Source organism: Larus michahellis, chromosome 6, assembly GCF_964199755.1.
Source record: "Larus michahellis chromosome 6, bLarMic1.1, whole genome shotgun sequence".
Lineage (NCBI taxonomy): Eukaryota > Metazoa > Chordata > Aves > Charadriiformes > Laridae > Larus > Larus michahellis.
In genome coordinates this window covers 4,900,334-4,927,758 of record NC_133901.1, presented here as the reverse complement: position 1 = coordinate 4,927,758, position 27,425 = coordinate 4,900,334, and the positions used below count along the sequence as shown (strand labels likewise).

At 51.3% G+C, this 27,425-nt stretch overlaps 1 protein-coding gene across 8 annotated transcripts in view; it reads right to left on the bottom strand.

Moving 5' to 3' along the window:
- TNIK (TRAF2 and NCK interacting kinase) overlaps positions 1 to 26,840 on the bottom strand; it is a 171,733-nt gene extending 144,893 nt beyond the window's left edge. For all 8 annotated transcript variants that reach the window (XM_074592060.1, XM_074592064.1, XM_074592061.1 and 5 more), the window contains exon 1: positions 26,477 to 26,840. In XM_074592060.1, the coding sequence (XP_074448161.1) occupies positions 26,477 to 26,533 (57 nt within the window). In that variant the 5' untranslated portion in view covers positions 26,534 to 26,840. The remainder of the gene's footprint in view (positions 1 to 26,476) is intronic.
- Positions 26,841 to 27,425: the final 585 nt, after the last annotated feature.

The following is a 27,425-nucleotide window of genomic DNA, read 5'->3' as shown; positions in this document are numbered from 1 at the left end:
CCCAGCATCTCAGCCAGGTGCGAACATCCCATGGCTTTACTGCCTTGGTACCAGGCAGGGAAATGCCACAAACAGATGGGAAAGGGAACTGGTGGTGCACTGTGTTTCCATAACCTGGGTGAAAAAGGATGGGGAGGAAACGTGGCAGCAGCTGCTGTTTATTTTTTTATTTTCTTTCCTAAGGGTTGTTCTCTGCAGTGCTGAAACAACCCTGAAAGAGGCTTTTCCAGTGCTACAAGTATATCTATTTTTGAATATTCACTAGGAGATTAAGGGAGAAGAAAGCTGTGCCTAGGGCAGATGATCAGGAGGTTCAGAGAAACATCCAGGGAAGCAGCTGGCCATTTCTGATAAAGCAAACTGCTCTTCACAGTATGTTTTCCAGCCTCTTTACACAAATCCTCAAACCAAAGCGTACCCCTTCCCACCATCCCAGGTCACTTCTTACTCCTCCAACGACTGCTAGTGTTCCGCCAGGTTTATCCGAGTCCATCCACCACTTGGTTGCAGACCCACCAGCCCCACGCCTGTCGAGGTTGCCACCACCCCACTTTGGCCAGGGCAGCTTTGTGCCAGCCAGGGGCAGCTTGTGCACCAGGGGGGCTTTCCCCCACCGTTCCCACCATCCACAGCTCCAGCTCCCACCCGCCGAGCAATTTCTCTGCTGCACGTCTCCCCCCTCCATCCCTCTCCGCGTTTTTCCAGAAGCATTGCCAAGGTAACCAGCCATCTCTGGCGGCACGGAGCTGAGCAACACTTCTCTCTCCTGACTGCAGGCACAAGACACCCCATCTCGGCACAGCCACGGCAACACGCCGGGAATGCCGGCAGCGAGCTGGATCTCTCCTCCCGGCCACCCTGCCCTCCTCGGTCCATGCAGCGGGCAGTCAGAGGGACAACACTTCTCCCCAACAGCCGCTCTTGGTGCCCAGGAGTGATGTGTTGTTATACAGCAGGGGATGGAGTGGGCAGGCGGGGAAAAAAATCCTTCTTTCCACTCCTGGGCTGGATCCTAGGCGGAGATGAGCTTTGCATCTTAATGATGCTGGGGAATAGGTTGTCCCTGGTACTGGGGGGGACATCCTGCACCTTGCAAAGCCCCAGCCGAGATGCTTCAGGAGGTACCAGAGAGCAGCGAGGGCAGGCTGGAGCGGGCAGCGAGGGAGGAAGATACGGATGCACGCTTCATGGGGGCTTTTACTTCAGCCAGGGGAAAAGCAATCCCGCCTGCAGAGCTCCGGCGGGGACCAATCCAGGCCGAGCAGGGAGTAATCCCAGACCAAATATAGCCCGCGCTGCAGAGCGGGGCTCCCAGCAGCCAGCCGGGTTGCGCTTGGCTGGGGCTGCCCTCGGAGCCCATTAGACACAGCTGCTTCCAGCAGGCACCTTCCACCTCCTCCCCACGTCCTCTCCCCACGGAAGAGGGACACGCGGTCCCTGAGGCTGAGACCCTCCCGCCGCTACGGCGGCCGCCTCTTCCCACACCCCGCGCTGCCCTCACAAACACTACCGTGTTTTATTTTTTAACTGAAAACATCTGGACTAAAGAACAAGCCCATAAATTAAAAGAAAAAAATAAAATAAAACGAGGTGATCTGTTAGTTTAGGAAAAGAAGGTGCACTGTTTAAAATGGGGGGGCGGGGGGGAGGAAAAACCAGTGTTTAAGACAAACCCACAAATAATTTTCAGCTCTACAGCAGCTTCAGGCAGAAAAGGGTTTGCAGGGTTGTCGTAGCATCAGGGCTCGGATGAGAGCCCTTGTACCAAAGCAGTGTCCCTCCCTCCCTCCCAGTAAGCTTTCTGGGGTGGTGCAGGCTCAGTGCCCCTCTCCCAGAAGAGCCCAGCTGTAGCTTTCTCCATACCAAGGTGCCACCAGCCCCGGCACGGCCGCTCGCCCACCACGGCACACAAAGCCTCGTTGAGGAGGACGAGTTACTCTGAATTTGTGCCAGAAGACACAGGAGCAAACTCAGGCTTCATAAAGCACCGGAACACTCAACAACAGGATCTTTCAGTTGCCCATGGGATGGGAAATGTTTTACATAGCGGCCCCCGTGGCAAGGGCTGCGTAGACTCGGTGGTCCTCCAGCCAGGGACGGGCTGGCACCCGAGCTCTCCCGTGCCAGGACCTGCCCCTGCTTCCACAGCTGCAGCCACCACAGGCTCAAATTCAAGTGGGAAATTGTTATGTTCCTCACCCAGCCACCAGGAAAATCAGTGGTAGCGAAGTCTCAGCGGCTAGAACCAGTCTGAGACACAGAACAAGGCAAGAGCATCATCTTTTCCAGCAACATCGTGGGGAAAAAAAACCAAACAAAACAACAGAGTCCACAGTATATTTAACGCTGCTGCATTATCAGAAAAGGGACTTCTGTACGTGGATGATAAAGCAGGATGCATCCAAATTTCAGCAACAAAACCGGCATCCCTTTTGAAGGGCTTATCGGCGTGGAGCAGGCAGCAGCGGGGCTCCCAGCAGGAGCACGCTCCTGGTTAAAACCCCCCCGCTCTGCCCAACTACAGCTGAAAGATGTCCTCACCCACTCCATGACGTCTCAACGAGCCCAAGGCACAAAAGAGCCAACACTTCACTCGAGGAGACTATTTAGAGAGTAATATCCACATCCAGGGCTAAGCCAGCTCAGGGTTGAGGGCTGCAGGTATGTACTGGTGTTGGCTATGGTGACTACCAAGTTAGTGGATCACCAGTTAGCTGCCCTTAAACACGGCCAGGCAGATGTCCACCAACGCCAAGAAGCATTTATACACAGTCTGTATACCAAACTTGCTCATTTTCCTTGAGGAAGCCTCATTTTTCTCCCTTCTAGCCCACACAAAAGGTATCTAACAGGAAGGGTTACAGGAGGAGACAGCGGAGAGATGCTCGGGGTGGGGGGGGGGGCGGAACCGAGGGGCACGTCAATTAAACCACGATTGCTGTGAACGCACGGGAGGGGAAACGAGAGATCAGAGCCTCTATAATCATTGTGCACTTAGTCCCCCAGTTCTGAGCGGCTAATGACAACTTCCAGCCAAAAAATCACGGAGATAACCAGTCATTAAGCAAATGCTGTAACCCCAGAGAAGGGAAACGCAGTGCGCAACTGGAGGCAGCACCCAGCTATGGGTCAGTAACAGAGGAGCACCCCCAGGCACCAGTCAGCTGAAGCAACTCCATGGCACGAGGAGAGGTTTTTTTAATCTCCAATACAAATAAAGCCGGTGCAAGTAACGCTTCCAAACATCAGGATTTTACGAGCCTCTGCCTTCCAGCTCCGTAGTAGAACGGCCTCACCAGCAGATCCCATTAAGCTGATCAGGCATCCTCAAGAACCAAAGCAGGCTCACAAAGCCAGGTACCCATAGCCCTCAACACCAGCCCCGTGAGCGCTGCCTGGGAGCAGGTGCCTCAGCTTAGACATGTCCTGGCAGTCACAGGGAGAGATTTTTGGCACTGGGAAGCACCAATGGGTCATTCCCCCCCCGGCACAAGCAGTTGTTTCTTGTAACGGCATTGCCATGGCACGCAGAAGAGCCGTGATCCCACCCGGCATCACGCAGCTTGGCCTGACAGCAGTGAGCAGCACCCTCAACACAAGTGGTTGTCTTGAGATGGAGCGTACCTACACAACTGCCTGGAGAATGTCGAGTCTTCAAACCCCAGCAAGCTCCTACCAGGAGAGGCAGCTCATTAATTCAGCGTGTGGGAAAGGCTTTGCGGGGAATGCAGGAGAGAGAGAAAAGCCCTTCAGCAATTCAATTTGATACGTAAAATTGTCGTCAGGGCAATGTATTTCCAATTATGCAAAACATCACTATGAAGAACGAGTGTAAGGATCAAGCCTTAAGTCCACGTAATATCTACTTGCCCGGATTTTGTTTCCCAAGGCCAAATGCCTGAGCTAGACCACAGTCTCTGAAGCCATCCTTCGTGTTAGCAAAGTCAGAAACTCTGTAGACAGCCACGCACATCTCCCAAGCATCAGGACCCGAGTAACCTCAAGCTCTAAGAAGTCACCTGCTGTTCCTTCTGAAGACACATCAACTCACCCATTTTGCCATACTTTTTACACTGGTTTCTACAACAAGAATTAAAGCGCTTGTATGATTTGACAAAACAAAGTCCCGATCACCCTGGGGGAGCTACCCCAGATGGCACATAGTTCAGAGAAAAACGGAGGGGTCTGAAGAGTACCTGAGGACACAGTTGCTTTTTAGTCATCAACTAGCTGTCTCCATCTCCAAGGCACTTCTAGTTAACAGCCCTGTGAGTAATAGGATGATGGACTGCAGAAGCCAGGAGAGGATTGCTAACATCGCCGCAGACAGTGGCACGCAAAGCGGGAAGGCAAAGGCCGCGGCAACAATACATTGATCGAGTTACTGGGAACTTCCAGAAAAAGGCGGTGGTGACATCAGCTTTTGGAGCTCCAAACACTGCCTTCTCACCACGCAGACGTAGCCCTAAGCCCGCCCGTTAATTAAAGCAGTGCAAAAAAAACCTCAACAGGCTGCACAGGTTATTTTTTTTGAGGTATTTCGCTTTGGTTACAAGCCAAGTAATGAAGCAGAACCACACTGGACTACTAGATGCTACACAGTCTTCACCGGGATTGCTTAATCTCACGTCTTCTCCTCCTAGCTTTGGTACTTTTCCCCTCCTTCGCCCACCCATCCAGAGACTCACAAGACAAGCTATCATCAATGCCATCTACCACTGCACCTCCTGCCTACTCAAGCAATACAAGCTGCTCTACTTGGAAGAGTAATAAGGAACCCGACGAGGGTTTTGTTTTCATGTTGAAGAAGCAGTTTGTCCTCCCTCACCCCCAAACACCCAGCTCCGTATCTTAAACCAAGATGTTAGTCGAGAAACAACACTCCTATACAGCATAAGAAAAACTGTTGTCAAGGCTATGTTATTAACAGGAGAAAGATTTCTCCGCTTGACAGCTGAGAGAAGACTGTTTACAAATCTGTTTGAACCGTTCCTCTTCAGCACCTCAGGAGGAGCCGTTCCTCCAGCCCCTGCCGAGAGCCACTTCTGTGTCCTGCCCATCTCCTCTTCCTAAACCATACATCAGCTCTCCTGGGTCTCCAACACTGCTCTCCCTAGCTTCTCGCTGCAGGAAAGCTCCAGCCACCACACGTGCATCTCTTTCCTTTCCAAAACGTTAAGACCTGCCAATAGTCATCAACAGCAAAACTAAATGAGAACTAATCACCACGTTGGGCTTTTCAGTCAATAAAGCCGGATTACTTCTTCAACTATTACCTGTTCAACTTAAGATGTAAGTGTGGATTCGTAGCCACCAGCCAGCAAAGGTATAGCCAACACCACCACTGAAGGAAGGAAAGGAAAAAATCCCCCATGCACACACGCAGTCCAGTCCCACTTGGCCCTGCTGAGGCCAAGCCAACAAAGCTACAATAATATCCAGGAATTCCAGATTTCCTGCTCACAGACTAGCACTTGCACACACAAATTTAAGAGTTCTTCTGACCTAGTTTCTCCTTCCTACCATGTCAACAGAAAAAGCAGCCACTCTACACTCTCCAAAAGTAGGAAACATGGGAGCTCCAAGCCAGTAAGGAACACGTACAGACCTGGAAACAGATTTACCAAACCACTTGTACCACTGCAGACGGTGGGTCCCACAGCCCAAGATGCAGCAGTGACACCAGTAGAGGACACCAATGACTACACTGACACATATAGAGCTAACCTTCCTCCAACAGGGCACGCTGAAGCAGACCGGTCTAAGGAAAAGCCAACCACAAGATACACACTTACGCTAATCAAAACATGAAGGGTACAAGCCTCCTCTCCATTCCTTCAAAAGCCTGACCTAAGGATTGCTAGCAACAAGGTGACTCCATCTAGTCCTGACGTCACTCAAGCAAGAAGCAGTGAGTTTTGACTTGAAGCTAATGAAGACCAACGTCTGTCCTCCGCAAGACTCACTATGGTAAGAAGATGCTGAGATGTTCAATACCCCTTAAGACAACACAGTTGTACTTATTCTTCATTCAGACTCCCTCCAAATCGGACAGCACTTTCTCATTTTTAAAGCTCTACAGTACATCCCGTAGATCCCCAGGAAGGTCTCCACTAATTGTTTGCAGTTGTATGATGAGCCCTCCTTCCAGTTCACAGAAGGCTGTTCACCAAGAGGTAGGAGTCAATCAGTCCAGAAGCACCAGCAAAAGCACTACTGCTAAGCGAGGTTTCCAACGCCGTGTTAGATGAATGCAGCCCCAGTACAATCAGCCACTTCAACATATGCCTAATTCAAGCACACAACTTCAACGGGACAATATATAAAAGGCTTGGCTATGCTCAGTGCCTCTAAAAAGCTAGAGTGCCAATTATAAATCATATCTATAGTCCCCAGAAGATCTAAAGTCACTACTAGTATTGTGCCGCACTTCTTCGGATGCAGACATCAATTAGAGCGCAGCAGCTGGACACTCTCCTCACTGGAAGTCACTTATCTGCAGTTTCAGACCAGTAAGATATTATTCCTAAATGTTTAGATCTCATCCCTCTGAGAAATAAAGAGTTTCACCTCATCCAGCAAATGTTTGCATCAAGCTGAAATTGCTACCTACTAGTAAATGCTGTCAAAGGTTTATGGGCTCTCAGAGGAGTTGGTTTAATTACTTACCAAAGCAGCTGTTTCGGGAACTGCAGCCTCTTCACATACCACTCCTAGAGGCACACTTTGAAAAGCAAGGTCGCTGCCAAGCTCACACCAAAAGCAAAGCCCTCTCTCGTATACAGGCAAAACTTCAGCCTCCAATTCAGGTCACATTTGTGGTTTGGTCTGTGGGCGTCTGTACGGGGCTCAGAAGCCCATCTGCACCTCTCCAAGCGACTGCAGGCCGGACATCCCAGCTTCTGCCGCCCTCACAGGAGGCTGCTGAGGTCGCCCATCGGGGATTGCCTTTGTCAAGAAGAGGGAGCCTTGTTCCTCTCTTGTAGTGAGAGTTATGGCCAGAGGAGTGCCTTAAAATGGGAGAATGCCTTACTTCCAGGTGCTTTTAGGAGCACAAAAAGCAAAGCAATCTTAAAACCCTCTGATTTTTGAAAGTAGGATGGTTTTGCACCTCTGTGCCTGTTGAAGACTTGGGCTGAGCTGACCAAGGAAAAGTTGACAGGGATGCAACAGTTGTGTCATTGTGGCACCAACAACCTAGAGACCACAGCCTTCAACTGCAGGGATCTCTGTAACAACCAACATACACTCTGGGCACGTATGCATGAATGCCAAGGAGCTTCAGAGAGCCTTAAAGAAAAGGGAGGGCTGAGAAGGCATCTGGGCCAGAGCTGTGACCGTTCATGTTTCCCCAGCAGCAGCAGACGAGCATTACAGCCAAAGATACTGCACCTGGGAGGGCTTGGTCTTGTGGAGATGCCGGGAACCCTTCATACCACCCCAACAGAGCAGGAGTTACACCTTGGTCTTCAGAGAGACAAGGTGGGTGGGGAGCCTTGCCCATCAGAAGTCATTACATCCCAGTTTAAAGTGACTGCCATTACTTTTTAATATTTTATTGAAGACAGGCTAGAGTCCCTATATAGGTGTCTGGAGGAACATCGCCTCTCTACCGGATTCAGACAAGTTTCTCACGCCAGTCCAGTTTTCACAGATCATCTGGAGACGGAGTCATCTGCTGGTTTAGTGCTTTTCAAAGAGTTGACCCACAGCCTGTCACTTTTCGTCACCTCCTTACACTTGGTTCTGCAAGGGCTGGTGAGCAGGAGGGGATCAGATAACTCTCCGGTAGCAATAGTTTCAAAAAAAGGATAACATGGGGAGCAAATAACATTGAATTATTGAGCGTTCAACTAGTTGCAAACCTCTCCAAGACGCGGCCAACAGACTGTTAAAAAACACAACTACACTCAACAAGCTCCTCAAACCGTGCGTTCTAAACATTTTTCACAGAGTTGTCTTGACAAAGCAGCAAATTTATTTAAAAGAGCAGCAAATACATGTTAATTTGTGTGCTGTGTATCTGGAAAGACCTTTTCTCACCCAGGAGCGAACAAGTTGCCGGGAAGGCTTCTCACCTTTTTCCTACATTTCACAGGCTGCCTCCAATAATGCCAGACTCGGCAGGGAGTCCAAAGGGTTGATCTTGACAGACGCTCACTTAAACTGGGGGCCGGGGGGAGGAAACAAGGTCCCATAGCAAAAAGCAAGTTCCTGCCTCACGCATGCCAAAAAACCAAAACGGTCTGAAAGTCAGAGACAATCCACAGTTGCTGAAACGATTTGCAATAAATTTTTGCCAGGTTGTAAAGTATTTCCCACAAGCGAGCCTTCCGTATTTCTTGGTGGCTCCTTACATCGTGGCAAAACTCTTGTAAATTCAGGGAGATGCTTTTTATTTCAAATCCCCCTGTCCCAAATTACTAAACTCGGGGTAGGGGCAAGGATTATGTAGTGAAGTTGATTTGATACACGCATTCCAACAGCACTTCAGCTAAGAGAAATCAGAGGAACCTTTCTCACACAGGCATCCCTGGAAAGCGCATTGGGTTTGCTTGGCAAGTCACCACGATGCCCTGTAAATCCAACCACCCCGTTTTGCTTTACGGGATCAGTTGAGCTCCCTGTCAAGTCACAGCCCCATGGCACCTCGGGAGCTCTCGGTGGCTCTGCTCCCTGGAGCCAGCCGTGACATTACCTGGCCTCCGCACAGCAAAACCCGCTTTGCTAGAGCTCCAGGTTGGTTGTGGTTTTGCTTTTTTTTTTTTTTTTTTAATTAGTTCACAAAAGCAGGCTGGACACATTAACACAACATGCACACAGCAGCAAAGCAAGCCGTGTTAAGACCACAGGTACCAGCCTGCTGAAGACCAGTACAAAATGGGCAAACAAAGCAGGCGGAGAAGTCCGTAATACTTGGTTTTTCAACAGAGAAATCCCACCCGGCAGCAGACCAAGCCCTCCTGCAGGCAGAGGGTTCCCCAAGAGCCCAGCATCCACCAGCCCAACATCTCACCCCTGCCCACGCGCCTTCCCCATGCTCAGGCGTGGAGGAAGCTCTTTGGGTCCACCTTCTCCAACCCAAGAGAGACAACCACACATCCCCACGCAGTATTTGGCCCACAGTCATAAGCGGCGAGATTAATCATGTGGGTGTAGGGATGTGAAACGGGGACGGGAAGCATTCATAACTGCTTTTAAATTAATTGCCGTTATTGTTATTTGATTTGCTAAACCCTCCAGGGCTAGATTTTATTTTAGAAAACTACGAACATATCAGATTAATCAACTTAAAATAAATGGGCTTGATTTATTTATTTCTGCTGTATCTACTCCACTTTAAGCTTGGCAAGTCACTGCATTCTTTCCACCCCGTGAAAGAAAAAGAACGGGGGTTTTGGTTTATTATTATTTTAAAGGAACCTCTGAAAAGCTTTGCAAGTTTAAATCACAGCAAAGGCATGTTGTGAAGGAGGGCAAGCGCAAGGCTGGAGCTGGTTTCCACACGCCGCAGACACCGGCTCTGCACCGGGAGCCCACCAGGAGAGTTTCAACACAAAGTCCAAGCAAATCCGATCCATTCCTCGATATTTTAGGCATCCAGAGAGTTGGAAGATACCCTACCACACAACAAAGCCCAACGAGCAAACGCAGCAGGGCCATCCCAGTGCGAGACACCCAGTCCCAGCCACACTTCTTGCAGAAAAGTCCCGCCGGCGAGGGAGAAGTTTAATCTCCTCCGGCCAGATTTCACTGTTTCTGAATCCTCTGGAAGTTGGGTCAGCATCTTCCTAATCCCTTACCCTCAGCTTTAGCAACGCGGCAATGCCTCTGCCAGCAAGCTAAAAAGAGAAGCCCTCAACGTATATTATGCCGAAGAAAATTAATCTTGTGTTCCACAGAATATTAAGTGGATTACATCTGCAGCCTCCAAGGAGAAAAATGTTGATTTCCATGTATCTTGTGCTATTATTCACCTCTATTAGTTTTTTCTACCAGCCTAACATTAGTCATGATAATTTCCCGTTACTCAGTGCAGAGCTCAACTGGCTCAACAGACCAAGAGCGGGACCTCTCAGGGGCCATGAAGAAGGTCAAACCACTGTGGCACTGTTGCTGCACAGGACAACGTTCAAGGTGAAGAACAAAGCCAGCTTGGTTTTTTTGGGACCACTACATGGACGGATCACCCTCAAACATCAATGTCTCCTTGTAACAGAACGGCACAGATTCTTTAAAAGAAAATTCCTGACATCACTTGGAACGTGCCACTAAACTGGACACGGCAAACATGGCGAGATGGGCATTTCTGACCCCTGGGGAATCAGAGAGGGGAAAAAAACCCAAACAACCACCACAATCCACAATAAAAACTTGAGGTGCCTGATCTCAGCCCCAAAAGGGAGCCCTGATCCCTGGACAAAGGGGAACACCACCTCCCGAGGGTGACCCCCACCATGCCATAGGAGCACCAGCTCCCCAGCCACCGGCACTGTGGCCACCACCAGCACCCTTCTCAACGGGAAGCCCAGCCCTCGGTCCCCCGCACTCCAGGTAACCACTCAAACCATCGCAAAGTGCCACCAGCGGACTTACTAGAGTTTTACGCTTTCTTGGCAGAGGTGTTAATGACTCTAAAAAAGCACAAGAGTCGGATAAGCAGCTTTAATACCATTTAAATGCTTACCATTAGGAGAAACTGAGAGAAGCCTGCAAGGGCCAGACTCTCAGAGGGCGGCGTATCCATTGAAGCTGCTGCTCGTGTGAGAGGAGTGTAAATTACTCAGCACGGAGTAAGCAAGATCAAAGCCGCTCCAAAAGGATGCAACCCACTGACAGTGATGCAAACGCGGCCCAAGCTTCTCAGAATATTTCACAAGCAGGCTGATGGGTTTAAAAGGCCAAAAGGAGTGTTTTCATGATGCTGCACAAAGCGAGGAAGGAAAGGGAAAAAAAAAAAAAAACAACCTCGGAGCATGTGCTTCTTTCTAGGCACGATACACAACCAGCTTGACGCATGGAGACATTCAGACTTTCCACTGACATCTCGCTGGTCTGCGCAAGGAAGAGGAACATAACCTCTCAGCTGTAACTCCCATCCCCTTTTTTATAGTTCCTAGAATAATTTGAATTCAACACAATAAACGTCAGAGCTGATAAGAAAAGCCTTATCGGATGAAGTAACTTACAGCTTCCCGCGTGGGCAAGACAAAGAGCTAATGGCTACAGGAGCAGATAAGGGTGCTCATAACCAGAAATCAAATCCATGCGAGAGCTTCAGCAACACACTGTCTCAGAAAGGAAAATAAAGAGCACAACGAACTCTGCCAGGCCACCCTAAATCCTCAGAGAGCTCCCTGCGGCACCCAGCGGACAGCATCACCTCATCCCACCCGGCAGATCCAGCTGGTCCATCACCACCTCTCCTGGTCCAAGGGGAGGGCAGCCGCAGCAGTTTTATCATAAGCAACCACAGCGCGTGTTCAGCTGAGCTCTGATCCACCTTACAGCCTCAGGCTACAGCGAGGAAGACAAATTACTACCCAAGATGCTCTTGAAATCCTTTCCTCCTCTGAAGGCCTGACGTATTGGAAAGGAATATTTCATTACGCTGGGAAACCAGTTCAGCTCTCAGTGTTTCCCCAGACTGGAAGAGCTCTGAAGCCAGGATGGAGTTTTTGGTCAGGGTGACACCGGGTACCGTGCTACAACAATTCACGCTGTAAGAAAATTCAGAATTCTGCAGCTAGATCCATCAAGACCCTCAATATTCAGGCATAAAGTTAACCCTGTTACCTTCAGCATCTATCCCGGGGCCCAAACAAACTCCAGCGCCACGTCTCGCCATTGCCAGAGACCCAGATTATTCAGTAATCCTAGAATCACAGAATGTGTTGGGTTGGAAGGGACCTTTAAAGGCCATCTAGTCCAACCCCACTGCAGTCAGCAGGGACATCTTCAACTAGATCAGGTTGCTCAGAGCCTCATCCAGCCTGGCCTTGAATGTCTCCAGGGATGGGGCCTCCACCCCCTCTCTGGGCAACCTGGGCCAGTGTCTCACCACCCTCCGTGTAAAGAACTTCTTCCTCATGTCTCATCTAAACCTGCCGTGCTCTGGTTTAAACCATTGCCCCTCGTCCTATCCCTACATGCCCTTGTAAAAAGTCCCTCCCCAGTTTTCCTGGAGCCCCTTTAGGCACTGGAAGGGGCTCTAAGGTCTCCCAGCCTTCTCTTCTCCAGGCTGAACACCCCCAACTCTCTCAGCCTGTCCTCACAGCAGAGGGGCTCCAGCCCTCCCAGCATCTCCGGGGCCTCCTCTGGACCCGCTCCAACAGGTCCACGTCCTTCTTTGTGCTGAGGGCCCCAGAGCTCCAGGTGGGGTCTCACCAGAGCTGAGTAGAGGGGGAGAATCACCTCCCTTGACCTGCTGGCTGTGCTTCTTTTGATGCAGACCAGGATGTGACTGGCCTCCTGGGCTGCACGCACACGTTGTTGGCTCATGTCCAGCTTTTCATCCAGCAGTACCCCCAAGTCCTTTTCCGCAGGAAAAGGAATTGGAAATTGTGGCAGGCTGCTGGCAGCGCGGTCGCACCTTGGGTTCCCTGCATCACTTACTCAAAAGCAGAGATGCAAGATGTGATCCTCACCACTGAGTCCCTCCAAGAACTCCGACCCACCGGGTATTATCTCCCCATCTGATTTCCCTCCTGAAAATTGACACCTGCAAGTTATTTCCCTTCCCTCACGTCCCAAACCTCACTCTGTCTTGGCAAGTGTACAAGAAAAGCATTTATTCAAAGGAATTTGCTCATCAAGCCTTGCAGACACCAAAAAGACACATTATCTAATCTTAGGAGAGCAGAGTTTAAGGGCTAGAGCACAGGATGAGAGGCCAGAGGGTCTGACTTTCACTCTCAACTCTGCCAGGGCTGAGGAAGGGAATCTGGGGAAGATGCTTGACCCCTCCTCACCTTGATTTCCCCTGCTAGGAGACTATCCCAGCATTCCTTTCCTCACAGGGGATCTTATCTATAAACTCCTCATTAGCATCTGAAAAGAGTTACGCATCTCCAGATGTGTATGTAAAGCAAAGTATGAAAGGATGGAGAAGCAGCACTGGCCAGGGAGCCTGGAGACACGTCCTCTTCAGTGTATTCAGGCAAACCGAACCACATTGCACTCCACATCCGTGCTTAGAGAAACATTTTAATTCTTTCCCTCTACAGGGAAAAAAAAACAAACCAAAAAACCAGCAATGTCTTTCTTCTTGAGAAAGCTCAGAGAAAAGATGAAATTCTATGTCTCTGTAAGTCAAAGAAATCATGCAAGATTCTTTCACTGAAGTATCCAGAGACCCCACCACCTCTAGCTAGTCAGAACTGTCCCACAGGCAACACGGCCACAAGACAGAACAACCTTCCCTTTCCCACCCTTGCTCTGGACTGGTTCAGAAGAAAAGCGAGAAGTCTACTCCTACTGTCCTACAAAAGCTGGATGTGGAGATGGGGAAAATCCAGACACAGCACAGATGCTCCCATGGATCAGACCAGGGCCCAGCTCATGGGGCTCCTGCTCTGTTTTGCCCTGGCACTGCAGCCTTTGGGGGCACGCCACGCACTTCTGGTGGGGTGCAGGAAGGGCTTCTTCTGGTGTTAATAGACACTTCCAGTTGGAAAAACTGAATATCAACAAGCAAGGTAATATGTCACATCTTTTGGAGAAGAAGAAAAGTCACCCCATCCCAACCTGTTCCCATGTTTCCCAGTTGCCTCCTTGTAGGTAGATCACATCAACCACACCCATGCCAGCAACAGCCACCGTACCAGCCGGAGCTGCTCCAGTACAGCAAGGCCTTTGCTCCTAGATGGGTCCACAAACCTCCTGCTTCCCACCAAGTGATGACAGACGGTGCAGTGAAGGACAGAAGGTATGTCCACCCCCGTCTAGCCGCATGGAACAGAAAGGTCTCAGAGGAACAGCTGGCCCAAGAACCAGAAGAAAAAAAAAAAAAGGAAGGAAAAAAAGAAAAAAGAAAAACACAAAAGGCTCAGCTCTTTTTAAAAAGAAGAGAAAAATGTCCTATTGTTCCATAATTAATGGAAAGCAGAAGAGGTTTTACGGACTCATTGAGAAACAGAGGGTGAACATCAGAAAGAACATTTCAGTATTTCATGATCACAAGGTGAGCCGCTTGCATAATACTGACAAAGAACATAAACGCTGATATCACAAGGCAGTTACGAAACTTGGGGTTTGAACAGTGAATAACAGTAACACCGTAATTAAGTCTCATACATTTGTGGTTCTCTTCCAACCCCCTCCCTTAACTGCAAAGTAGATACTGCAACCTTCAACTGAGGCATGACTCTGGCGAGGTGCACACATGATGGATACCCCCTGTCCCACCACCGCTCACCACCAGGGATCCATCCCACCCCACAGCCTTGCCACCAGTCACATCACCAGTCATCGCTTCTTCAGACCTGCCCCAGGGGAGGCTTCGAGATCACACCAAGGGAGAGGCTGTGAACCCGCGAGGAGCAGGAGAATGAGGGAGTAAACCGGAATAACTGCACTTTACGAGTTAACCGCTAAGCCCTGAACAAGCTCATCGGCCTTCCTCCCCGACGGTTTTTGACACGAGCACGTGCTCCCGTGAATTGCTCCAGTGTGACCAGGATACACAGTCTCCCCTACACGACACATAATATAGAGCAGCAAAATGTCATGAAAATCAAGGGCAAACGAACACAGAAGACAGTCCCTCCCCCCTACCACCACTTCTATTTTTAGGCAACCAGATTAGCTTGGAGCAGTTTTACTCGTTTCTGATAATGAGCAGGGCTCTTGCATCTTCTCTCGAGGACGTTTCCTCTGTGCAGGCACTTTGCTCTACACCAGCAGCACGGAAGAGGTCACGTCAACCAGCGAAAGCAAAACCATGACTTATTGTGAAAGGGTCTTGAGAAAGCAACCTCAGCTTTGAACTTATGCCCCATCTCCCTTGTCAATCACAGTGCTTCGGTTTTTCAGGGGTACGGACTGTTCACAAGGCGTCTCTCCCTTTGAATCACATGATAAAGCCTTTGCCTATTCAGAAGCATAATGCTTTTACTCCACCCGCTTCCCAGAAGATGTGAGCTGGTACATCTTAGAAGCACAGGTCTCCCTGTAAAGGACATTTGGCCTTCCCAGGCCTGAACACACACGTGTACGACGTGATGCAGAGGCAGCCCAGCCACCCTTCAGCCTGTAGTGCTCTACCCCAACTCCACTCATGGCAGAGAAACACCATGGCCCTCTCGGGGCACCCCCAGGTCAAACGGCCATCTGGAGACCAGCCCAGGAGGAGCTGGCACCTGGGATGCTCGGTGAAAACCAACCGCACTGGTTTGTTCTACCAGTGAACAAAAACCCTCTTTATTGTGGGCCCCTTCAGGGGCTGAAGCTGACAAGGATGACAAGAGAGGCATGATGAGAGCTCCCAAGAGCTGCCACAGCAGCAGGACCACCTCGCTAACGGTGGGAACTTGCTAAAGAGGAGGATGATGATTACCAAAGGAGCAAGACAAAAAGATGTGTAGAAGATTTGGGTCCCACTGCACTGGCAGTGTCTGGCACTGTCTTCTTTTCAGGAAGAGAAGTTTCACCAGCTCTCAGAGAGGTCTGTTCCTAAGCTACGACACATCCATTTTCTGCAATGCAACCACTCATACACTCAATGTCCTTTGGTCGCTTCAGATCGCCTTGACAGCAACATCTGGGTGAAAAGCTTTCCTTCAGGCCCACCGCTCCTCATCTCCTCAACTCTCAACCTTCCTCCACCGCCCTTCACCACCACCCTCCCATCTCCCTGAGGACCATGCTGGTGCTGCGTAAGGCAGCAGGATCTCCTCTGGTAGCCTGGTCCAGAGGGCAAGATACACCTTGAAGCAGGTGGCAGCAGTGGGGGATGGTGGAGGTAAAAAGCTCACCCGGAAAATGAAAGCGTGGCAGGAGCAGCCCAGGGATCTCCGGCTGCTGTGGGGCACCACCCAGGGAAGAAAGAATGCAAGGCCTCACATATTTTTCGCCATTTTTTCCTTCTGAATTTTCAGTAAAGTACTTGGGGTCTTCTATTTGCCCTTTGGATTATGATCTTTTAGGAAGGCCCTTTATCTCCACGCTTCCTTACAATTATGAGATCTAGGAAAAAAAATACTCCCCTCTCAAGCTAACTTCTGGTGTCAGGATTTCACAGGATTTCATGACCGCAGACAAAATCATCAGGCTTTTGACCAACTAGAAACCCTTTCCTAGGAGCAAAGTGCCCTTCTGCCGTACCTTCCTCTTGCCCCTCTGCTACGTGAAAGGGCAGAGAAGAGCATCTCTGGGGCACCGACCATCCCGGGTCAGCCCAGGAGCTAATCCACCTATCACTTCTTGGTGACCTCCTGCCCTTGCACCTTTGCACCAGGCTCTCACTTTCTTCTGTGGATTGCAAAACCTCGTTTACTGAGGAAAAACACTGGTTCAATATGAAGAAGCATTTGAGAAAGCTAGTAGATGATTAACAAGTGAGTGCTCAAGTCAATTGCTCCAGGAGCACAATAAAAATCTTCTTGGCCTGCACCCACTTGGCAGGTGCTGGAGGTGAGTTCATGAAGAGATTGGGCCTGGTGAAGCCCTCACTGCAGGGGACAACGTGGCCACAGACACTTCTTCACCTCCCTCTCCCTCAGGCTCCCAACTGCAGGTCTCCCAACCCACGGCCCCCCACCGGTGGCACCACAGGGACCTTCCCATGGAGGACCTTGTTCCCACCTTCCTGCTCTCCCACCAGCCATGCTGCCCCCAAGACGTCCCTCCCTGTGCTAAGCCCTTGCAAAGGTGGCTTTCCATGCTCACTGCATGACTTAGCGCCTACCCACCTCCCTCCCATCAGCGGGCACGTGTCCTCCAGCTACCTGAGCTGTCAGACAGGAAGGAGAGCTATCAGGGTCCCCACCCTTGGGCAACATCACATCAACGCGGAGAAGGCTGGGGAGGAGAGGTACAAAGTGTGTTGCATGGCTCTTTTAAGCCAAGGCCAAAGAAGAAGGAGCGTTTCTGCTCAGGGTCTTTGCCTTTTCACGCTAGAGTCCCCCAGGGCCAAGTAAAGGTGCTTCAGCACTCTCAAGTATCAGCTATTTTTAGGCAACAATATCCTGAACACCCTTCTTCGTCCTGGCTTTTATATGGCACAATGAAGAAGTTACCGGGATTTGGCACTTTCTCCTTAACAGGCCATCATTAACAAGTGACTCATATTATATTGCAGCATGAGTCATCTTGGCAGAGGTCGCCACCATAAGCGACAACTAGTCTTCAATTATTTCCTTCAAGTTGAATTAAAGGTATATTGTTATGCTAATTTTACATCTGCTTCATCCCATCTTTCCATCCACTGTCTCCGGAGCAACCTGGGGTTTCACTTCATGGCCCAAACCGCCTCTGGAAGAACTTTTCCACCATGGTGCAGTTACAGGTTGTCACAAAACCTGGACACACCCGGGAAGTCTTCTGGATGGATTTTCAGCTACGGCACCTGATATCTAAAGCAGCTCTCCATCCCTCCTCCCGCTTCTGCTCCACAGGGACAACAAGCTGCCGTCCCTGCCACCATCCTGCTCCATTCAAACTTTGTCTTGACAATTTTCCAAGGATCTGGCGCTCGCCCAGCGCTCAAATACAACCACCTTCAGGCTGCCACACCACCTCATTGCCTCCAAGAGCAGGGGCAAAGCCTAACCAACAAAATCACTTTGAACTATGCCCAGCGACACGTGAGTATTGAAGGAACTATTACAGGGCGGGTAAAAAAGGAGTCATTTTCAGCCATTTTCCAGCCGAGCAGCCCCACATTTCAACGTGACTCCAGCCTCTCCCCATCCATTCGCTCACCCCCCAACACAACGTACCCACCACAGCTCCCCAACCAGTGAGCCACGAGAAGACGGCACCCCTTCCAGGGCAAGGCACAGTCACTGCAGGGCATTTAACTTGGGGAACATGGTTTTGCCCATTAGAAAACATGGCCATTACCAGCCTGGTGACCAGCGGAGCCCTCCGTGTTTATATTTATAGCAGTCAAACACAGTCCCACTGGCTGCGAGGTCCACTTTGGAGAGCATTTGTAAACTGCTCTCACTGCTGGAACCCCATTTAGCTCTTACAGCCTCTTCGGCCGTACGAACACACCGATCCCCACAGAATAGCAACAGGAGGAGCGGAGTCATCCCGCTATTTACTGAAGCTAATCAATACGTGAAGGCTGAAGATTTATGGCAGTGAAGACAGGCTGTCTGCATAGCCAGAAAATGCATTTAAAGCCCTTTCAATTTTGTTGCCTTGGCCTCTGGTTTTGCTCCAAGAACACAGTTTTCTTGCACGCCCATCTTTCTTTCCTCCCCAAACGGTGGCATCTGCAGGCACAGGAGAGAAGCCCCCCACGAAAACCTACGGTGAGTATTTAGTGGGAGGCTATAACACAAAAAACACCAGTTTAAGGGCAGTGCCCCTTCCTTTCCAGCCAGGTTTCACCTGCGAGAACAGGTCTACGGCTAATTCAGCATCTCCCACGTAAGCGAGCGGCATGGAAAAACCGTGTTTTGAAGAAGGTCTGTGTGCCAGGAACAGGGACACAGGCTGTGCCGTTCATATCGCGCCAGCCCACCACGCCGTCCTCCGCCACTCCAGAGGGAACCGTTACATCCGCATTTATTTCTCTATATATTTTCTATGCTTATATATATATATATGTATATATACACGCTGCATGTATATTATTTTTATATATTATTTCAGTATTTTTATCTTATATGTTTCTATATAGTGTACATATATTAATTTTTATATTATTTTAATTTTAGAGAGAGAGAGATATATAAGAAAAAAGACCTTTGTAAGTACCCCCACAGCATATCTGACCTGCTGCGTGTCGGGGGTGACCACCTGCACAGCTGAGATACCACCCGGGTATCATGACCAGGTGAGCCACAAGAGGGGAGATCCTACAAACCGCCCCATCGGAGCTCGTTCTCTGGTTTCCTCTGGTTGACGCTCCGGAGAGCAGAAGCACGGTAGGCAACAACCGGCAGCAGCACCAGCCCCCAGGTAAAGGCAGTTGTTTTGGTCACCGTATCAGCTCTATGCAATACATCCAAGAAAGATGGCAGCGAGGTAGGCAGGAGATCCGTACCTTGGCTTTTGCCAGTTTATCTCAAAAAATCATACTAAGCTTTTATGCTCGTGTACGAAAGAGAAAGGAAAAGGCAAATGTATTCTGATTTACAGGGAGATTTCTATTGTTGCCTGGACATCAAACAGCACCCAATTAGTCCTGCAAGGATCTGACCCACAAATTATGAAAATAAATGCCTCCGAAGCTTTGATCTCTTGTATTTCTGTAGCATGCTACAGCGGTTATTAGACACATTTTATTAGATTCAAGCTGTGCGATCTCTTCCTCGGCAAAGGCTCCACCGCCTCCAGTGCATCCTAAAGTCTCCCTCCAGCAGATTAAGGGCATGGTCCCAAACAGTCACTTCTGTCGAGCACAAAACACATGACTCAGCTGGCAGTCGGCTTTTTCCTGCTGAGTTTCAAAATTAGGAGCAAAAAGAATTTTTAAAAGATGGGGGGGGGGGGTGGATGTGTCAGCCGCTTAAATGAAACTTTTGATTCTCTTTATAATGGAATATACATTCCAGGCAATGTCCCTGGCTTCTAAAAAAGTGCTGCTTTCAGAACAACTTATTTCATCCTGCCCTCTGAAATGCCATTGCTGGAAGAAGCCAGCAAAAAAACAAACAAACAAACAAAAAAAACCAACAACAACAACAAAAAAAACAAACAAAAAACCACAAACGTAAGAAAAGGTTTTGTGCCCCGCTGCAGCTGGAAACCACGCGTGAGCAGAGACACATCCACCCACTCGCCCTCGCGGCAGCGCTTCGCACCAGGAGGATGCTGAAAATCAGATTGCTAAGGCTTCGCTCCCAAGAGCGGCTGCGTTCAGCCCCAGCCGGTACAGAGGAAGGACGGGACCATGTGAACCGCTCAGGTCTCGCTTCCTGGCAAGAGGGTGGTGTTTGCGTGAAGCCATTAATATCTGATGGGGTTCCTGTAGCAGAGGAGAGCTGGTTATCTGCAGCAGAGCAAAGTGCATTGCTTTCTGCTGCGCCCGGGGAAGCCGGCAGCCGAGCACGGGCTGTTTGCTCAGCCGGTACGGCAGGAGAAACGTCGGTTCTCAGCCACGCAGGACACAGCTGGGTATTCCAGCGCTGCCCAGCTGGTTACCACCATCCATCATTTGCTACCAACACGCAACCTTGAACCTCGGGCAAGCGCTGCAGAAAACTGACGTGGAAAAGCAACATTCTCAACCCAAGGGGAGGAAGGTTTTTCTGGTTTGCCATTACAAAATAAAATCAGGCGTGCAGAGAGATATCACTGAATTCTGAGTGAACTTCTTATCAGTGTTTTCCAACCTCGGTGGCTTTTCCTCCCCTCTCACTCAGGAGCTGGGCCCCACTTGCTGAGCATCCTCCTCCCTCTGCGGGAAGGGGATGCTCGGCCCCTCACGGGGCTCATCTCAAAACCAGCAGGGAGGGAGAACACCGAACGAGGGGGAGTCTCCATTTCCCAAGGACCATGTTTGTTAGACACCCCTCCTTTAGAACTCATAAGTGATTTACACGCAGAACGTCAAACCTCGCTTAAATAAATTGTTTTCCTGAGCCCAGAGCAGGAGCCCATCGGTTTCAACGGGCAGCCACGGTTCAAAGTGACAAGAGGGGACAGGAGGAGGGGATGGAAATCCAAGTTACTGGCTTTATAAGTGGGAAACACAACCCCTCATTTAATAGGGCCATCAATGACTTCGGCTAGTGGTTTTCATCCCGCAGCCTACAGACCGCTTGAAGCCTTCAGGAGGTGGGTCCTGAACCCTCAACACCACCCTCCCCACCCCAAGACACGCCAGCTTTCAGAATTCCTCCACGCCGCAAACCCTTTTGCCTGTTGGTAGCTTTTTACCAGGGGCAAACGCAGGGAACCTACCAGGATTCTCCCCATTTATACTTGCGACATGAAGAAACGGGACGGGGATCAATACTCTGCCCTTGGTCGGCAGGTCGGAGGCACAGAGCTCTCGCTGATGGCTGCAATGACCCCTGTAAAGTGACCAGGGGTGCGTTAGGAGGAGCCAGGCAAGGGTTTGCAGAGGCGACGGCAGCTTTGGTGTGACCTGGCCCCACGCAGATGACGACTTCCAAGGACACCTCTTCCTTAGCCGGGAGATTCTCTTCCGGAGACTTAAGTACAGACTGAATGGAAACAGCTTCCCACCCCATACAAACTGTACTGCCACATTTACTACAGCCTGGCCGATAAAAACTACCTTCACGTAGCAAGGAGAAAAGCCTCCTCTAAATCCTCACATGAAATAAAAAAAAAATAAATCAGACGCTCTTTCAAATACGCACACCCACCAAATACTCCTTGTTGCTTCAAACCTCAACAAAACGCTTGTGCTGAAACATCGACCTGCTTGAGCACACATTTCGCTATAAAATTCACCCCAAATTATTAATTTTTATGGTTGACCAGCACAGGAACACTAGTGAGAAGAGAGGGATTCTCCACGCCTTTAAAAACACCGTACGCTCTGGTGTTGGGGAAGATCTCCAAAGATGGGGAAGAGCAACCAGTGCTGAAGGAGACACGGAGAACTGCAGAAGAGCAACATCTGGGCTGCACGACTCCAAAAGGTGGGAAAAAAAAGTATAAAATCAACCACGCTGAAAGATTAGACAGAAGACAGCTTGGTTTCTGTTGTAACTTTTCATGAGCGCACGCACAAGAATATGCGTTTGTAGAGGTGCAAACACTCATCTTCTATCAGCACTCCTGCGAGGAGACGCAGAGAAAAAGGCTTAGAGTTGGACATCGTCATCCCTTTGGGATGATTCAGAGGCCCGTATTGTGCTGCCAAGGATTTATGGTTTTTAAAAAAATAATATAAAAGGGTCAAAAATATACAAAGTACATGGCCACAGTCCTGGTCTAGAGCTTACACACGCGCTGAATCACACTGCAAGGGGACAGACGAAGGCCCTGATGGGGGGAAGCGTCCATCCTCAGGAACTGCAGCTACACGTACATTGGTTGAAGACGCATCCCAAATGTTGCAGGGCAGCACATCATGTAAAACACAGCACAAAATAAATCAGCTTTTCGTGCCTTTTTTTAATCTCCGGAAGTCAAATTTGTTCCTCTTTCTATTCGGGAAGAAGGTGACCTTCGCAAAAAGCTGCCCAAATTCTGTCGAGCTACAGAGTTTTTTTAACAGGTGCTGGAAGAAGAAACCAAACCTAATGCTGGCAGGGTAATGCTCCTGAGTGGTGGCTTCAGCGCTTATCCCCCATTAGAACTTCTCCTAAATCTTTAATGATGCTGAAATATGCCATAAACTGATGAAGTTCTGCAAACAAGACGATGCCAGCATCTTTGTTTGGGGGTTGCGTTTGTGGTTTGGGGTTTTGTTTTGCTTTTTTTTAATATGAGAGCTTTTATCTTCATTGCCAACGATCAACTAATGCAAACAAATGGCCACTGGAACTTGACTTCTATACAAAGCCAAGCGAAAGGAAGAGTAGCGACATTTTTGGGTTTCATCCAATTCTTCCCAGCAACAGCTAATACCCACCGGCTCCTTAATTCTGTGCTGTCTCCTCTCCCAGCCCGAGCATTAAAGGCCAGGCATTTCCAAAACAACTAACGGTTTTAGGATCCAGTTTCCAGAGAGCGCGGGGTCAGCACTTTGCTAAAGTAAATAACTAAAGCTTGGGTTTTGTTAATGAATCCCAAACAAAAGCAACGTCCAGGTACACGAAGAAAACAATTACCCCTCCCCCCCCCCCCAAAAAAATAAAAGAAAATAATAAATAATGCTCTTTTTCAATTCCCAGGCTCGCAGAAAACCCTTCTCCAAGCCGTACAACCCAGGTGAGCCTCGCAAGCCCCCAGCCGTCAGCTGGGACCCGATCCCCTCGCCAAGCAGACAAGGTGCACCTGTGAGCGGGGGGGGGGGTTTGCTCGTCCCAGGGGGTTATCAGCACCCTGAGAAAGGGGTTTTTTCTCCTCCCAAAGAGCTTTTACCACCTCCCACGCACCTCGCAAAGCTCCCCAAATGCATCCAGCTGTGGCATCCCCTACTGCGGAGGAGCCCGCTGCCACCGCTGCATCAGCCCGAGGCCCGTCCCTGCAGATGGATGCGGCGGAGGAAAAGCTATTGACCTGAATATTTTAGAAGGATCAAGGCCACCGCCTTCAGCAGGAGATGACAGGCTCTCGCATTGGCCGAGACAAAAAAAAAAAAAAATAAATAACTTTAAAAAGGGTGAAAAAAAATCCCCCAAAACCCAGCCCCATCTTTCTGCTTGCTCTCCCGTTGGGATCAGCTGCGCGTTTGCCACCAGAGAGCCTGGCCCACCGCGTCCCTCCCCTCGCTCATCCGCCTTTTACTGTGAAAATCTGCTGCTCAAACACGGCTGTCAACAGCCCGTGCGAATCCCCGCGTTAATCATTATTCTGCTAATGGCACCGCCAGGTCATTCGGCTATTAAACATGCTGAGTGGACCAGCAAAAATATCTCCTCGCCCGTACAAAAGAACATTATAATGTAGTTTATCTTATCCCCTTGTCAGTATAATATGCAGCACTACCTGTTCAATGGCCTCATCATTTCAAATTACCGTTTTCTGCAACATTAACAATACTCATTACCAGCATCACCACCGGAAGATCTCTATTTTAAGAACCTTTCTGATGTGGAAGGTTTCACCCTGCCCTTCCTTACGCGCTCAGCCCTCCGCACCGACACGGGGACACACTCGGGTACCATGGCAATGAGCGCGGCGCAGAGGGATGGATGGAAACGTGCCGCAAAAGAAGGCAGGAGCCAGCCCGAAGTGTGCTTAACTCCATGCATTTTAATCAGAATTCAGCGCTTTGTTCCCGGCCCGGCCGCCAGCGCGTCAAGAACGATGCACTGCTGCGGTGGAGCTCGGCTGCGTGGCCACCATCAACGCGAGCGTGGCAAGAAGAGAAGTCCCTTGGGCGACAGAAAGCCAAAGGACAGGACGGGGCGAACCAGCAGGCAAAGGTCCACCCTTTTTTTTTTTTTTTTTTTTCTTGTTCATAAAACCCAACCTCCTGCAACGTCTTGGTGACTCAAACTTGGAGATAAGCAGCCCAAGCTTTTTTTCCTTTCCCCACTGCCGGGAGTAAATCAGATTTTTGAGTCACTACCTGCTCCCCGCGTCTCACATCCCTCACCCCTTCAAACACGTAGGCACAAGAGCAACGTCTCCTCCATCCGGACTCATCTACCAACCCGCAGCAATGTGACACTTCTTCTCTAATAAATGAAATTTTGCAAGGCTTGGGGAATTACTCCTCCCTGCCGCGTTTTGTGCTCAGGCAGCAAATTTACTATTGATTTCTGATTCAGACCCCGTGGAATGATTCACGCTTCTTGCCCTATCTGCTGAATTTATGACCTTTAACAATTATTCTAAGTGCTAAAAGAGCTTAGTTCAGAAGAAGATCTATTCCTTGGCAAATTAAGCTCCTATTCTTGTCTCACTTACAAACCCAACACATCTCTCATCGTTTATAGGGAAGCGCCGTAGCAGGTCTCTCCCCTTGAGAAGGGGCAGGGGCACAAAGAGCAGGAGCCCCCAGGGTCCTGCCGGAGGGGACAGGGCTGGGCAGGGGGACACAGCTTTGCGCTCTCGCCCCGCCGTCGGTGGGGGTTTCGGGTCCCCTTCTCTCCTGTTATCCCGAAATGCCAGCATCGCTCTGCTCACAGACCAGGCACTGCCGGTGGGTGTCGGTGCCGGGGGGGGGGGGGGGGGGGGGGGGGGAGGGATGGAGGGAGGGAATATACATTTCCTCCTAAAGCGAAAACAAAACCCTGACTGTATCTGGGGCGCACTGCTATTAAAAAGCCAAAACACACACACACAAAAAAAAAAGCACCTAAGCCCCTGTGGACACAGTTTTAAAAAGAAATGGCGCCCCAATTCAAACAAACTTCCTAACACATGTTAAAAAAATATATATATATAAAAAATTATAATATTTTCAGGGGGTGGGGGAGAAAGAAAGGGACCCCTTCCCCTCCCCAAACGATACTGCTTTCCTGGATTAACTCCACCAGCTCCAGCAACCCCTCTTCCAAGGCACCTTCCTGCCCCCCGAGAGGCGAAACGAGCTCCAGGGCTGTTTTTACACTGGGTGCTCCCCCCTCCGCCCCGGCTCCAGTCTCCCCTACAGTGTCTATTGCTGAGCAATCGCTTACACTATTAATCAACCAGAAACTCACCAGGAAGAAAGTAGGGCAACTGAATAAAGACAGACTTCTTTTTTTTTTTTTCCCCTTTTTTTTTTTTCCCCTTGCACTGAAGCAAATAATATTTCTAAAAATACACTTGTGCAAGTCTTCAGCGGATTCCGCTTCATTTTATTTATTTATCTACGCCAGCAGGTCGAGAGCAGCAGCCTCGCCGCTGCCTCCCCAAGAAACGCCGCTTCTCTAAATGACTCCCCGTGCTCGACACCAACCAGCTCTTCTTCTACCCAAAAAGAATGAAGAAATTGGGGGGGGTGGAAGAGGCAGAAAGTTATAGGAAAAAAAAATAGGCCGGGGGGGGTGGGGGGGGGGACAAACACACACATCAGGCCACAGCCCACGCAGAGGCTGACACGTTTGACGAGCCCGACATTTCAAGGGTATTTTCGGGGGGGGGGTGTTGAGGAGGAGCCCGAGCGAAGGGGGGGAGATGGATGGAAGCGCTGCCGGCGTGGAGGGTGGGGGGGGGGGGCGCTGCGGGGAGCAGCCCCGCACCCCGGAGGTGCCCGGCTCCCCCCCCATCCCCGCCCGTCCTGCGGCACTGCCCGGCCCCGCCGCCAAACGGGGAGGGGGGGGGGGGGGCGGGCTGTCCCCCCCCCAGGGGGGGTGCAGGGCACCGGTCCCCACGGTGTGTGTCCGTCCGCCGTCCCCCCCCTCCCCCCCCACCACCACCACCCCGGGCTGTACGCACAGGCACACACCGGGGTGCGGGAACGGACCTGTGCGCGCAGGCATACGTGTGTGTGTGTATATATACATACATATATATATATATACACATACATATATACACACATGCGTACACACAGCTATGTGCATGCAGGCGCACACGCTTCTACCTCGGTATTTACATACGTGCACCCGCACACACAGCCCCCCCACCGGGATGGAGGCATGATGGATGGATGGATGGATGGATGGATCGGGGTGTGAGTGTGTGTTTGTGTGTGTGTGTCAGCCGCTCCAGCATCCCCCCCCCAACCCTCGTCCCCGCATCCCCCCCCCTCCCCGGTCCCCGACCCGTCTCCGCGCCTCACCCGCAGCGCCGAGAGGTCGATCTCGTCCAGGCTCCGCGCCGGCGAGTCGCTCGCCATGTTTCCGCCGCCACCGACCGGGCAGTGGGGGGGGAGGGGGTCAGGGTAAGGGCGGGGGGGTGGGGTGGGGGGGGGAAGGCGGCGCTGGCGCTATTCAACGCCTCTCCTCATGCGGGGAAGCCGGCACGGAGGAGGAGGAGAAGCCGCCGCCACCACCGCCGCCGCCACTGCCCTTCCGCCTGCAGCTAGCGCGGCTGGGGGCGGCCGCGGGCTGCGCCGGGATGGCGGCGGCGGCGGCGCATCGCCCGGCCTCGCCTCGCCGCCTCCCCGGCCCAGCGCCGCCGGAGCTGTCTGTCAGGGCGCGGGGAGGGGGCGGCGGCGGCGGCGGCGGCCGCGGCGGCAGCGCGGGGGCGGGCCCCGGCGGCGGGGGGCGGGCAGAGCCCCGCCCGCACCGGGGAGAGGCGGGGGGGTCGGGCCGGTCCCTGCCCCCGCCCCGCCGCCTCCCGGGGGACACGGGAACCGGTCCTTGCCCTCGCCCCGCTGCGTCCCGGGGGAGAACCGATCCGTGCCCCCGCCCCGCTGTTTCTCTGGGGAGACCGGTCTGTGCCCCCGCCCCGACCGCACCGGAGCGGGGCGGGGGGAGCGGTCCCTGCCCGCGCCCCGCCGCTTCCCGGGGGGAACACGGGGACCGGTCGCTGCCCCCGCCCCACCGCGTCCCGACGGGGACCGGTCGCTGCCCCCGCCCCACCGCGTCTCGGGGGGGACACGGTCGCTGCCCCCGCCCCGTTGCGACCCCGCGGCGGGGGGGACACGACATGGGGACCGGTCCCTGCCCCCGCCCCGCTGCTTCTCGGGGGGGGGGGATCGGTCCATGCCCCCGCCTCTCCTCATCCCGGGGGGGGGACGACACGGGGAGCGGTCCGTGCCCCAGCCCCGCCGTGCCCGTTCCCGG